Raw genomic sequence first — 14,742 nt, 5'->3', positions numbered from 1 at the left:
AGTATGAGGGTGGTAGCTAAGAAGGAGGAAAAAAAATAAGACAGAACCAGTGGTCCATCTAGTCCAGCATCGTGTCTTGCATAGTGGACAGCCACCTGTCAAAATGCTAGCAGGGAGATTGCAGCTGAGGCTGGAGAGTGATAAACTACAGTGGCTGTGACCAAGGAAATTGGTATCATGTGTAAGTGGTGTGGTAAAAGTTTAAACTGTGACCAATTACACCTTGTGAAACTGTAAACAATTGGGGAGAGTGGGACTACTTAAAACAGGGGTGGGGCACCTCAGGCCCGGGGGCCATTTAAGGCCCGGGGAACCATTTGGTCTGGCTCTTTGTGGGTCCTGGCAGATCTCTCGCTCAGAAAGATTGAAGCCTGGCGAGCGCACCACAGGTGGGATGCCTGCCTGCCTGCTTGCCCGCGCCGGGGGGGGGGGGTCATCTGGGGCAGCTGCCTGCTTGGGGCTTGGTTGGCTAATTTTTAAGTTGATGGTTTTGTATGGCCCGCATATGATGCTATAATATCCAGACAGCCCTTGGCAGAAAAAAGGTTCCCCACCCCTGACTTAAAACATGGAGGGGGAGCTTATTGAAAAGTGACTACAATGATAAAAGTCAGAAGGGTTCAAAGGGTAATTGGGGAGGGGGGTAGTTGACAAAAATATAATAAAAGGGCAAAAACAGGCTGACAGCAAAATCAATGTTTCATGAGTCAAGATGAAAGGAGGGCAAGGACTATTATTTGCCACTAATAAAGTATGTCCATGTCCATTCAATTTGTTTTAAAATGAAGTGTTGGATGTTTCCCTATTGGGAAAGAGGTTTTTGCAGAGTTGTGTCGTCCTAAAGAAGGGATGCACCTAAAGCTTGTGCTGAAGAAAAGAATTTGCTATGAAAACCCAGAACCAGGATTCGTTCTGTGAGTGTTCCAATTTTGCGTCAACACAATTTGGTTTTCTTTCACTGTCATTTCCTTGTCTCGTTAGCTTGCTCGATGAATTAGACAACATTTATGGTTTTCCTCTATGGTAACTTGGATCAGCCCTGAAAAACTTCACTGTACAGAAGAAGTCGGTGGGGCCTTCAATCTTCCCTTGTACAGTGGGACTAGCTCAGCCACTGCCACATAGAAGAGTCATAACTGGGCGAAGTACTCTAAGCCAGGTACAGAGCGCAAAGGGGATCCTTTCAGGGGCGGATTTTGAGCCACGAGACCAACCACTATGAGGAGGTTGCTTGGAGGAGTGATAGGCATACATTTCTAAGGGGGGAAGTTCTCTGGGGCTGACACTTCCCAAGACACTGCAGGCATCTTTAACTTTATTTACATCACAGGCCTATATTATGGTTTCCCACTCACTATTTGTTTCCTCCCTGTCCTCTAGCTCTGAAAAGAACGGGGGTCAAGGAGCTGTGTGTGTGTGTGGGGGGGGGTACGGCTACACCCTCTCTGCCACTCTGGGGGACATCAGCAGTAACCCCTCCCTGGTTGCTGGGTGTTGCAGTGGATGCTGGGGATTCTGGCACAATAAGTGATCTGGCCCTTGGGTTCGCTTCCTACACAGAATGCCCAAGGGGAGTGAACAATTGAGGCTGGTGGTGGAGCTAGGCTGTGGTTTGCAAGTTCTCAAAATTTGGCTATTTATCTTTGAAGCCTTTTATCTAATTATACTTAACTATGGAATATAAGAAAGGCTTCCACTATGAGTAAAGCCTTTTCTACACTCCAGCCATTTATACAGCTTCACTAGTGTGAATTATTTGACTGGAAGTAAGGTGTGTACTCTTACTGAAAGCTTTTCCACACTCCAGAAATTTACATGGTTTCTTCATTCTATGAATTCTTCTTTGATGGACAAAAAGGTTTCCAACTTGAGTGAAGCTTTTCCCACACTCCAGGCATTTATATGGTTTCTCCCGTGTGAATTCTTTGATGGGAAGTAAGGTGCCCACTCTGACTGAAACTTTTTCCACACTCCAGGCATTTATATGGTTTTATCCCAGTGTGAAGTTTTTGATGGGAAGCAAGCGCTGAATGGTGCCTGAAACTCTTTTCACACTCCAGGCATTTATATGGCTTCCCCCCTATGTGAATTCTTTGATGCTCACTAAGGCTTTCATTCCAACTGAAGGTTTTCCCACACTCTAGGCATTTATACGGTTTCTCCCCTGTGTGAATTCTTCGATGCTGCCTAAAGCTTTTTTTCCAACTGAAGCTTTTTCCACACTGTAGGCATTTAAATGGTTTCTCACCTGTATGAATTCTATGATGGGAAGTTAATACATCTTTTCGCTTGAAGTTTTTTCCACACTCCAAGCATTTATATGGCTTCTCCTCCGTGTGAATTTTTTGATGGACAGTAAAATTCGAACTGTGCCTGAAGCTTTTCCCACACTCTAGGCATTTAATTGGTTTCTCACCTGTATGAATCCTATGATGGGAAGTTAATAAATATTTTCGCTTGAGGTTTTTTCCACACTCCAGGCATTTATATGGTTTCTCCCCTGTGTGAATTCTTTGATGGACAGTAAGGCTTCCATTCCAACGAAAGCTTTTCCCACACTCAAGGCATTTATACGGTTTCTCCCCTGTGTGAATTCTTTGATGAGAAGTAAGGTATCCACTCTGACTGAAGCTTTTTCCACACTCCAGGCATTTATATGGTTTCTCATCCATATAAATCCTATGGTGGGAAGTTAATGAGTGTTTTCGCTTTCCCTCCTCATTCCTCAGTGCATCACAATGTTCCAGTTGGACTTTGTCATCTGAATCTACATCCTCTTTCTGCATCCTGAGATGCTCAGATGGTTCAGCTAATGACCCCCACACACCTAAGAACATAAAAACATAAGAAAGGCCATGCTGGATCAGACCAAGGTCCATCAAGTCCAGCAGTCTGTTCACACAGTGGCCAACCATGTGCCTCTAGGAATCTCACAAACAAGACAACTGCAGCAGCATTCTCCTGCCTGTATTCCATCCACAGTACCTAATATAATAGTTTGTTCCTCTGATCATGAGGGAATAGGTATACATCATGACTAATATCCATTTTTACTAGTAGCCATGAATAGCCCTCTCCTCCATGAACATGTCCACTCCCTCCTTAAAGCCTTCCAAGCTGGCAGCCATCACCACATCCTGAGGCAGAGAGTTCCACAATTTAACTATGTATTGTGTGAAGAAATACTTTCTTTTATCTGTTTTGAATCTCTTACCCTCCAGCTTCAGCAGATGACCCCACATTCTAGTATTATGAGAGAGGGAGAAAAACTTCTCCCTGTCCACTCTCTCCATATCATGCATAATTTTAAAGACCTCTATCATGTCTCCCCTTAGCCACCTTCTTTCCAAGCTAAACAACCCTAAGCGTTTTAACCACTCGTCATGGGGCAGTTGCTCTAGCCCTAATCATTTTAGTTGCTCCTTTTTTTACCTTCTCAAGCTCTGCAATATCCTTTTAAATTTGGTCACTGTATTTAAACAGCACAGAGGTAAGTAAAGTGTGCAGAGACAGACACATTTTTATATCTTGGATTTTGTTATGCTCACATGGTATACTCTTATGCTGTTCAACTGTTTCTTTTTTGCACACCCATCATATGCTACACTCTGTATGATAAACAGTTCTCTTTCTGAAACGGGTGTCATTTTGTCTCTGCACTTAAAAAAGGCCTCATTCTCATGATCCTGCATTCTGGAGAATATCTCTAACCAGAGGGGTTCCAAGAATTTTCCCTTATCTCTGCATTGGCAGAAGTAAAAGGGGGACATTATGATACTATTAAGGAGAGTCTGTTTCAGGCAAGCAAACTGTAAACCTCTTAGAGGCCTATGGAGGCAGCTCTGCGAAACAACAAAAGTTATTGAGTGGGATAAAGGCTGGAAACAGGTGAACTCCTTGCTGAGGTCTAGAAACTTGAAATCAATGCCAGCAGCATCAATCCCTCATTCCCAGTGGCAAAAAAGGGCCTGCAAGGTTGTTTTCACATAGTTTCCCCACCAGGGCTGGAATGACCCATCCTCAGAAGGGCACCCTCCCCAAAGGCGTTAGCTCTAGCACCCCTTTTTTAAGCAAATAAAAAGGGAAGAAAGCTGGAATGGGAAAAACTAAAGGATCAAGTTTACATTCAAAAAGAGGATGAGAATTTGTTTTCAATTCACCTTGAATTGCAAAAAGAGGGGCAGCTATCAATCTTGCACCAATGCTGAAATGAGAAGCACTCCTGCCTCCCACAAGAGCAACCAATTCATCTGCCCCCCCATCCCCTTCCCCACTCCAGGATCTGCTGAGAAGGCCCCCCCTCTCGCTAAGACCCCTTCTACAAATGCAATAGGCTGTTATTTCGAAGAGAGAAATCATGGCTAGGGTTTAAAAGACGCGGGGAAAGCCAGGATTTCCTCTGGAAGAGACTGGGTTTTATATTGGCATACTGTATTTGCTAAAGACTTCTGAATCACTTACAACACTGCTCTGTGTAGTAGTGTTGAGGGGAAATGTGTTCACATGAGAACCGCTTTGGGTCAGGTCTGCAGAGAAACACAACTGGCACTGCAGGAACAGCATCCCCGGATCAAGGCCTGGCATCTCCAGTTAAGGGGATCTCAGGTGGAAAGGGGCTGAGAAACACCCAAGCCTGAAAGACCACTCAGAATGGACAATTCTCGGCTAGGCGGAGGGAGTGATCTGAGTTGGTAGAAGGAAGTCACCTAACACCATAGGTTTAAGATCTAGAGGCACCATTTCCACATTCACAACCCAGCCAAGCTCTTTGGAGGAGAAACTCAAATGGTGAGGATAAAAAAGGCTGTGGAAATCTACCAGCCCATGGAAAGGAAACGTAGAGAATGCACAGTCCCACGACAGATATCTAAGCAGGTACCTGCCAATCCTGCCCTTTCATCAGCAGCGAAGAGAAATGGTTCCTCCTCTTCCTCCAGCCAGAAAATGAGGTCAGGTTTGGCAATCTGAGGTTCTTTTGATCATGAAAAAACACACAAAAATTTATAAATTGCTTGTGAGCACATCAATTCAGCAGTTCCAAGCCAGGGAAGAACACAGAGGGTGGCAGAGATCAGCCACTGGGCCCAGGGAAGACTCCCTGACCACATCCTTCCCCATTAAGGACCACCTTAAAGTCACTCCACACAGCAAGAGGACGTCAGCAAAAGACAAAAGGATCCTCACTCAGAGAGGCCACGGTCCCATAATTCTCCAGCATGACTTCCTTGTAGAGAGCTCTCTGCGCGGGGCGCAGCAGGGCCCACTCCCCCTGGGTGAAGTACACAGCCACCTCCTCAAAGGACACCCCGCCCTGCAAGAAGAAGAAGAGGGAAGCATTTCTTTACATCCCTGGAAAGCTGGTGCATGGGAGGAAAACCAAGGACAGAGTCAGTAAAGACCAGCAGAGAGAGCAACCAAAAGATCCCCACAGGGATGTCGCATGTTCATGATTTTAATCATATGCCAATCTTTGTCTTCTTGGCTACTTCTCTTCCTGGACCTCAGCCAAGTTCCTCCCTACACTCAAGCTAGGGGGCTTGCCCCCCATTTTTCTTAAAGGCACAGGCTCTTTTCTGAGCCAAAGCCAAGAGCTCTCCATAGCCAAACTAGGGTGAGGTCTAGTAAAATGAAGAAGGATTGACGGGCTTGGTCAGTAGATTTTTATGGATTTTGTTACATTTGAGAAATGTTAAAGAGATATGACTTTTATAGCATGCATTTTTTATGGACATGTATGATTAGTTTGCACCTGTTTATCTTTGCTTAGTATAGTTCTGCTCTATTTTAATTAAAATCATTAGCCCCAACTTCTCTGTTTGTTGTGCTGGCAAAAGATCTGACACCTGACCTCTAATATCCCCTGCAGCACAATTAAATGTCTTTCTCAGATAATGTATCTTAAACAGCCCGAATGGGTGGTTGCGCAGCTCCCTTCGCCTCTCCAAGAACTGAGTTTGATGCAGATCCCCAGAACGAGAACAAATCAGGTAATCTGTCCCAGGGACCTTTGCCCCCCCTCCAGCCCACCTTGGGGGCATTTGGGGGGCAGAAGGGCTGTCCTCAGTCTCAGGGGTCTAGCAGCCTTGTGGGGAAGAGGCCAGAGTTGTCTAAACCATTTTATGTGGGAAATTCACAGCCCCGGATTCTTTCATGATTCCTGCTTGGGTTTCTCAGCAGGTGCCATGCCAGACAGGGGTGGCACCATTTCCCTGCCTCCCCAGTGGGCAACCTCCACATCTTGCAGCGCCGGAACCAAGGGGAAGGATCCCGATCCTCTGAGCCTGGCAACAGAGAAGAAGGCATCACTGCCATCCTCCCCACACGTCCCCACTAGACCCCCACCCACCCACCCACCAACGTACCTCAGTTGGCTTCATGGTGGCTCTTTTCCCTTCACCACGTGGAGGAGATGGTAGAGAAGGCATCAAGGCTGTCTTTTCTCTGCTGCCTGGGAGAAGGAGAGAAAGAAAGAGGGGAGGGGGAAAAAACCTTTTTGGGGTGCACATCTTCTTTGCCAGCCCCTTCAGGGAACATATTTCCGGATTAGCTTTAGGGTGCAATTCAAGAGACTCCGTTTGATCTAGGAAGGCTTGGAAGTCTCTCCCAGCCACTCTATAAGGGGGAACTCTCCCACCTTCCTTATTCATCTGTCCCCCTCCCCTCCAGAAAGAGCCTCCTCTCAACCTCTGCAAATCCACTCCAGGGCAGTGAGTCTTCCTTGACCCTGCCTGAAGCCACACCACTTTCTTCTCCCCTCCTAGGGAAGCCAAGACCTCCTCGCCTGCCCCACACAACTAGGAGAACATGCTGGGAATGCAGTGGGTGGCAGAGCCCTGAGGGGAGGGGAAGGACTGCCTGATTTCAGGTGACGGGTGTGAGATGCCAGCTAGGAATGAAAATGTCCCCGCGCTGAGAAAACTAGCCCTCCTAGGAATAGTTCCTGGCCTCTCTGCCTACGCTGGCCATGATGTTTTCCTGTGTCAGGGATATTTCAATAGAAGGGAAAACGTGTTCCTTCACCCGCAGTCTCAAGTGAAGCTGCCTTCAATCCATGCATGGAGAAAGCAGGAGAAAAGTGCCGGAATTCATGCAGTTCTCTCCCCAACCTCAGGCCTCTGCCAGCCCTTCTTCCTGGATATGAGCCTGAGGCCCAAATTTACACACGTGTCGGACAGGGACTGTGTCTCTTTCCTACAGACTGCAAAGAAGGAATCACAGTTATTAATGTACAGGGGCTTGGAAGAAAAACGCCCCTTTCTGCATTCCCAGTAGAGTAGAAAAATGGCCCACGCCTCGCAGAACTGGGATTGCAAACAGAAAGAGGAAGAACTGGGGGGGAGGGGCAACCTAAGGAGTAGGTTTGTGTGCTTGGGAAACTCAACTTCACAGCAAAGCAGGTTTGGAAAAGATGGGAGAAAAGCCAGGGGAAACTCCGGGAGGCACCAGAATGCTCCACGAATGCTGTGGGGAAGCACAAAAAAATACCCCTCATTTCTCAAAAGCATCAAACCTGGAGCAAATCGCCTGCATGGAAAAGGACTAACACACCTGCATCCATTAGCCAAAGTCAAAAGGACATTCATTGAGCAGGAAGGCATCCTCAAAATACCCCCCTTTCCACTCTTTAGGTTCTCTTTTGTGTGGGTCTCTGGAGCCTGCAGGGTCACAGTCCGCCTTCCCACTTAACACCCCCATTCCCATCTCCCCCAGATCTTTCCTCAGCACCCCAACATTTTCCCTCTCCTCCCCCCATTTAAACCCGCTGCCAAACTCCTCCTGCACCTGCCCCATCCAACCTTTCCTCGAAATCTCACCCTCGGACCCCACCTCTTCCCCCCTTTCTGCATGTGCCCCATCCTTCTCCCCCCCCAAATTTCTCCACCAGCCCCTCCTGCATCTGCTCCCTCCTTCTCCCCCCACCCCACAGCCTGAATCTCAGCCCCAGCTCCCCACACACACACACACACCTCTTCTCTCTGTCCTTCCGAGGCCTCTCCTTCCTAAATGTGCCTCAGGAACCTGCAGCCACTTGAGCCCCGACCAACATCCAAAGGCGCCGGGTTCGAGTTTCCCTCTCCATCCCTTGCAGGGACCTCCTGGCTCTGCACAAAGGAACTGAAGGTATCTCGCTGATGAAGGGGGGGACCTATTGGGGAAGGAGGATGGGGGGCTCTCTCTCTCTCTCGCCAGGTGGTGCCTCCCCCTCCTTTCCCTCTTGCATTGCAACAAACCACACCCCACTCCCAAAGCCCCCTTGAGCTCACCGGCTAAGTTTGGGGCTGGGGGCACCGTAGAGTCCCACAAGATCTTCAGGGCAGGAGCTTGGAGAGTCTCCGCTCGCGAACCGTCTTGGAGCCCGGCCGATGCCCGCCCAGCCATTGGAGCCGAAGCCCGGGACATGCGGCTGGGGGCAAGGGGGGAGGACACCGGACATGGCCTTCCGGTGGTCGTCTCCTCCCCCCACCCAATTTGGAATTTGGCTGCCTCTCTCGTTCACCCTCGGAGAGCCTCTCCCCAGTCCAAGGGGGACCCAGGAGAGAAAATGCAGACGGAGCATCTCAGAAAAGGACAGACAAAAGCCGCCCGACATCAAGTCAATAACGATTTCCCCCAGCCGAGGGGTGGGGGGTGCAGGGGAAAAGGGGGAAAATGAGAAGTCATGGGTGGTGGGGTTGCCTGACTGCAAAGAGGTTTTAAGTCTTGGGTTTGGAGCCTGTCCTGATGGCTTTGGCAGGAAGGCGAGGCTCGGCTGGCTTTCTCCTTTAATTTTTCCCCAGTGGGATCTTCGGCTTTGCCTTTCCATTCACAGGACCCCCCTCAAGACTTCTGACACCAAAGGAAAAGGTCACTTTGAAAAAGAAACCCTCAAATTGAAAAGCAAGTGTTGAAAAACCACAAGGCGCTGAATTCAAAAGCCTCTCGCGTAAGGACTGCAGTACAGAGTCCTCTTTCACATCCCTTCCGGTGTCTAGGATTTCAGAAGGCAGTGTTATGAAGTGCAGGTTTACAACCTTGATGAGGGCTAGAAACGTCAATACGATCTTTCAGTATTCCACTAGTTAATACAAAACAAGTGGGTGGCATCTGGCATGGCTACAGGTGACCCAAGGGAAAAAGACAGAAGCAGCAGAGCGAAATTTGGTTAGGAGATTGGTTCTTGTAGGTTATCCGGGCTGTGTAACCGTGGTCTTGGTATTTTCTTTCCTGACGTTTCGCCAGCAGCTGTGGCAGGCATCTTCAGAGGAGTAACACTGAAGGACAGTGCCTCTCAGTGTCAAGTGTGTAGGAAGAGTAATATATAGTCAGAAAGGGGTTTCTGACTATATATTACTCTTCCTACACACTTGACACTGAGAGGCACTGTCCTTCAGTGTTACTCCTCTGAAGATGCCTGCCACAGCTGCTGGCGAAACGTCAGGAAAGAGCAGTGGTCTCTAATGCTGACATCATTGTGGTGCATTATGTAATCCCCACCCAGCAAGGGATCTGCGCTGAACTCAGCTCTTGGGAATTTAAAATGTTATGATTGTGTTGTGACCCGCTCTGAGCCTGGCTTGCCAGGAACGAGGACTGGATATAAATGCAACAAACAAATAAATGAATGCCTCATTCAGATGCAGAATCATCCATTAGGATCTTATTTAGGGTGGCCAAACTCCAAGTGGTGGCTGGAGATCTCCTGCTATTACAATTGATCTCCAGCCTGGAGAAAATGGCCAACTTGGTAGACTCTATGGCTTTATACTTCATCGAAGTCCCTCCCCTCCCCTCCCCAAAGCCCCCTCTCCTCAGGCCCCCCACCCCAAATCTCCAAATCCCCAAATTTCCCAACCGGAAATTGGCAACCCTACTCCTACTACGCAGGGCACTCTGAGAGAGACTCATCTCTTGCAGCACAATGAAATGTTAGAGGTCAAACATCAGATTTTTTTCTCAGCAGATTGGAAAAAAAACATCATAGAGATAACCATGTTATTGGAAATGAAGCATGCTGTTTTTATTAGGCAAGTTCAACTAATCCTACAAGTACAGAGAAAAAATGATCCAATAAAATGCAGTAAAAGTCAGGTCTCCTAAAATTTCTCAATCTTAGCTAAATAACATAATCATCACAATTATCAAAGAGTAGGAGTAACTTCACTAGGCAGACTAGAATACATCTTGAAAACGGCTATTATCATTTAAATTGATAATTCAATAAGAATAAAGCCTTGTGTGTCTTTCTATTGCAAAAGGCTTTTTAAATTTAGTTTTGTTTTCCTATAGAATCGATGTATCATAACCTTAACCAGAAGAAACCAGGATCTGTGTGCATTAGTATATTTTTATCTCTTCTATTTTTGTGAAGAAGAGTTGGTTTTTATACGCCGCCTTTATTTGCCACTTAAGGAAGAATCAAACTGGCTTACAATCACCTTCCCTCCCCCTCCCCACAAAAGAAACCCTGTGAGGTAGGTGGAGCTGAGAGAGCTCTAAGAGAGCTGTGACTGGCCGAAGGTCACTCAGCTGGCTTTGTGTGTAGGAGTGGGGAAACCAACCTGGTTCACCAGTTTAGCATCCACCGCTCATGTGGAGGAGTGGGGAATCAAACCCGGTTCTCCAGATTAAAGTTCCCTGCTCCAACCCACCACTTTTAACCACTACACCACACTGGTTCATATTATGAGAACATGGTTTTGTTTCACTGCTAGCACATATTTTAAATTCAGTGCCTGAAGAACATCAGACCACATGTGGTGACCTTCATAGAAGATTATCATAACCCCAAGGGGCTAGGGTGGTGTGTGGCCTTTTTCTCCATTCCTCTCCCCACCCCCGGTGGATTTTGCAAGTCAGGACTGAACTGTGTCTTTCTTCATGATCTCTTTGTCCTTGTTGTGTTGCATTGCTTCTCTGCGTTAACTGTGTTCCTCCCTGCAGGCGAGGAGAAGAGTGGACAGTATCCCTATCTATACAGGATGCTTGCCACTGCCAGTTAGTTAGCCTGGGGGAGTCTGAAATGTTGCCCGCTTGCAAAGGCCAGTATGATGACTCCCTGTGGTTAAAATGCTGAGGGAGTAGCATTGGAATCTCAGTCATTGACTATTGGAGATTTGACTGGCTATGCAGTATTTTAAAGAGTTGCTTTGGCAGCAGCTGCCACCTCAGCACAAAGATAGACACTGTGTTACTGAAGTTAAGTTGTTGTAATCATTTTGTGGCTGGATCCGCCACTTTCAGAAGCCATTTTGTGCTGCTGGAGGGTTTTTTTATTACCATCTTCTGGACATGGAGTAGGGGTCACTGGGGATGTGGAGGGGGAAGTAATTGTAAATTTGGACTAGATGACCCTGGTGGTCCCTTCCAACTCTATGATTCTATGATACGTTCTAATTATGTGATCCAGTTCATTTGATTAAATGTCTTTTCACAGTTCTATAGCTTCTGCCATGTGAACTCTTTGATGGGAAGTAAGACTGTCACAGTGACTGAATTTTCCCCCACACTCCAGGCATGTATATGCTTTCTTCCCTGTGTGAATCCTTTCATGAGAAGTAAGGCTTCCACGAACATTGAAGCTTTTTCCACAATCATAGAATCATAGTTAGAAGGAACCTCCAAGGTCATCTAATCCAACCCTTTACACAGTGCAGGAAATTCACAACTACTTTCCCCAACACACACACACACCCAGCGACCCCTACTCTATGCCAAGAAGATGGCAAAAAAAACCCTCCAGGATACCAAGCCAATCTGGCCTGGAGGAAAATTGTTTCCTGACCTCAAAGTGGTGATCTGACCTCAAAGTGGTGATCAGCATTTACCTGGGCATGTAAGATAGGGCCACAAGAGTCAAGCACTGATGAAACCCATCCTGCCCTCCCTCTCATGATCTGCCTAGACATTTATATACGGTAGTTTCTCCCTTTTGTGAATTCTGCACTGGGAATTAAGCTGATTACTACATGTGAAGCTTTCCCCACTCTCCAGGCATTTATACAGTTTCACACATGTGAATCCTTTCAGGAGGAGTAAAGTTTCCATGAACACTGAAGCTTTTTCCACACTCTAGGCTATATGGTTCCTCCCTTGCATGAATTCTTTGGTGGAAAGTAAGGTTTTCACTCTGACTGAAGTTTTGTGAATCCTTTGATGGTAAATTAGTGTTCCTTTGTCATGGCAGCTTTTCCCACACTCCAGGAATTTATAAGGTTCCTCCGTGTGTGAATTATTTGGTGAGAAGTAAGGCTTCCTCTCCATCTGAAGCTTTCCCCACATTCTGGGCATTTATATGGTTTCTCCCCTGTGTGAATCCTTTGATGAGAAGTAAGGCCTCCTCTCCGACTGAAGCTTTTCCCACACTCTAGGCATTTATGTGGTTCCTCCCCTGTGTGAGTTCTTTTATGAGAAGTAAAGCTTCCACGGAAACTGTAGCTTTTCCCACACTCCAGGCATTTATATGTTTTCTCCCCCGTATGAGTTTGTTGATGGTATATTAGTGATTCTTTCTCACGAAAGCTTTTCCCACACTCCAGGCATTTATATGGTTCCTCCCCTGTATGAATTCTTTGGTGGGAAGTAAGCTGACTACTCCATCTGAAGCTTTTCCCACATTCAAGGCATCTATATGGTTTTTCCCCTCTGTGAATTCTTTGATGGAAAGCAAGGTTTCTGCTGTGACTAAAACTTTTCCCACACTCCAGGCATTTGTATGGCTTCTCCCCTCTGTGAACCCTATAATGAGAAGTAAGGCTTCCACGAACACTGAAGCTTTTTCCACACTCCAGGCATTTATATGGTTTCTCCCCTGTGTGAATTCTTTGATGGCAAATTAGTGTTCCTTTGTCACGGAAACTTTTCCCACACTCCAGGCATTTATAGGGTTCCTCCCCTGAGTGAATTCTTTTGTGGAAAGTAAGCTGATTACTCCATCTGAAACTTTTCCCACACTCCATACATTTATATAATTTCTCCTCTGTGTGAATCCTTTGATGAGAAGTAAGGCCTCCACTCCGACTGAAGCTTTTCCCACACTCCAGGCATCTATATGGTTTTCCCCCTCTGTGAATTCTTTGATGGGAAGTAAGTTTGTCACTCCATCTGAAGCTTTTCCCGCACTTCTGGCATTTATATGGTTTTTCCCCAGTGTGAATTCTTTGGTGCAAATTAAGACTCTCACTTGAAGTCAACCTTTTTCCACACTCCAGGCATTTATAGGTTTCTTCCCCTGTATGAATTCTTTGGTGGGAAGTAAGCTGACTACTCCATCTGAAGCTTTTCCTGCACTCTACACATTTATATGGTTTCTCCTCTCTGTGAATTCTTTGATGGGAAGCAAGGTATGCACTGTGACTAAAGCTTTTCCCACACTCCAGGCATTTATATGGCTTCACCCCACTGTGAATCCTTTGATGAGAAGTAAGGCTTCCACGAACACAGTAGCTTTTTCCACACTCCAGGCATTTATATGGTTTCTCCCCTGTGTGAATTCTTTGATGGCAAATTAGTGTTCTCCTGTCACGGAAGTTTTTCCCACACTCCAGGCATTTATAGGGTTGCTCCCCTGTGTGAATTCTTTGGTGGGAAGTAAGCTGAATACGCCATCCGAAGCTTTTCCCACACTTTATGCATTTATATGGTTTCTCCCCTGTGTGAATCCTTTGATGACAAGTGAGGCCTCCACTCTGACTGAAGCTTTTCCCACACTCCAGGCATTTATATGGTTTCTCCCCTGTGTGAATTCTTTGATGAGAAGTAAGGTATCCACTATGACTGAAGCTTTTTCCACACTCCAGGCATTTATATGGTTTCTCCCCAGTGTGAATTCTTTGATGGGAAGTTAGGCTATCCTTCCGGCTGAAGCTTTTCCCACACTGCGGGCATTTATATGGTTTCTCCCCAGCGTGAATTCTTTGATGAAAAGTTAGACTATCCATTCCCCTAAAGCTTTTTTCACACTCCACACATTTATATTGTTTCTTTCTGTTAGAGGTATTCCATTGCAAATCAATAACTGATTTTTCAGGGAAAATTTCTCTGCTTGCAGTGCGCTCATTCCTGTTGTCTCCTTGGTATATTTTTTGCAGTACAGAGTTACCCCCATGTAATAGACTGAAATAATTCCTCCCTTTAGGTGAGTGTTTTCCCTTCTCCTTCCTCAGTGCATCCAAATACTCAAACTTATCTTTCTCATCTGAAGATGTATCCTCTTTCTCCATCACTGGGGTTTCTTTTGTTTCATTTGCTGACTCCCACAGACCTCCTGCTGAAAGAAAGAAAAACCTGGTGTGAAGATAGGAAGAGATTTCTGCTTTGCTTGGTAATGGCTGTGTTTGCATTTTGTAAATGCTCAGGGGTTAAGCTCAAACAGTCTTTAGAGTGTTCTCCTCCTAACTTTCTTAGTTCTTTCAAAATTCCAAGCTGAGTACATCAGCAGAGTCACCATTTGTACAGTAACAAACATTGCCACAGACAACAAAAGAGAAAGAATAGACAATGGACACCGTCAACCACAAAGCAACACAGTTGTTCCAAGTTTCTCTTTTCCTGCCTGGGTGAAATTACAGATTAGAGTCCATCGCTCTTAACCACGACAGCATGCTGCCTCTCTTGAATAATGAAGGGCGGGGGGGATAAGCAAAGGAGAGGGGAAAGAGGTCCTCATTGTGGTCTAGGAAATTAAGACCAGGCCAACACTGTGGTCAAAAGAAAGATCAGTGGGGTCATTTTACCATCCCTGGCGTGAGCACACAGCAAAAACGG

General features: G+C 46.3%; 1 protein-coding gene across 1 annotated transcript; it reads right to left on the bottom strand.

Annotated features, from left to right (window-relative positions):
- Window positions 1-6,393: 6,393 nt before the first annotated feature.
- On the bottom strand, window positions 6,394-14,198 carry LOC130493465 (zinc finger protein 501-like). The gene is made up of 4 exons (XM_056867218.1): window positions 13,664-14,198; window positions 12,174-12,820; window positions 8,265-8,404; window positions 6,394-6,448 (listed from the first exon to the last, which is right to left on the bottom strand). The coding sequence occupies exons 1-4, from the start codon at window positions 14,196-14,198 to the stop codon at window positions 6,394-6,396; spliced, it is 1,377 nt and encodes a 458-aa protein (XP_056723196.1).
- Between the last annotated feature and the right edge of the window lie 544 nt (window positions 14,199-14,742).

Source organism: Euleptes europaea, chromosome 1 (assembly GCF_029931775.1).
Source record: "Euleptes europaea isolate rEulEur1 chromosome 1, rEulEur1.hap1, whole genome shotgun sequence".
NCBI lineage: Eukaryota > Metazoa > Chordata > Lepidosauria > Squamata > Sphaerodactylidae > Euleptes > Euleptes europaea.
The sequence above is the reverse complement of the archived record's forward strand: the minus strand, read 5'-3'. Positions and strand labels throughout refer to the sequence as shown.

Coding starts and splice junctions, on each gene's coding strand:
- LOC130493465 (XM_056867218.1), bottom strand. CDS start 14,198: ATGGAGAAAGAGGATACATCTTCAGATGAGAAAGATAAGTTTGAGTAT. Junction 8,405..12,173: donor ACCTTATAAATTCCTGGAGT/GTGGGAAAAGCT, acceptor CCTTGCCCCCAG/CCGCATGTCCCGGGCTTCGG. Junction 6,449..8,264: donor CCCAGCCCCAAACTTAGCCG/GTGAGCTCAAGG, acceptor TCCTTCTCCCAG/GCAGCAGAGAAAAGACAGCC.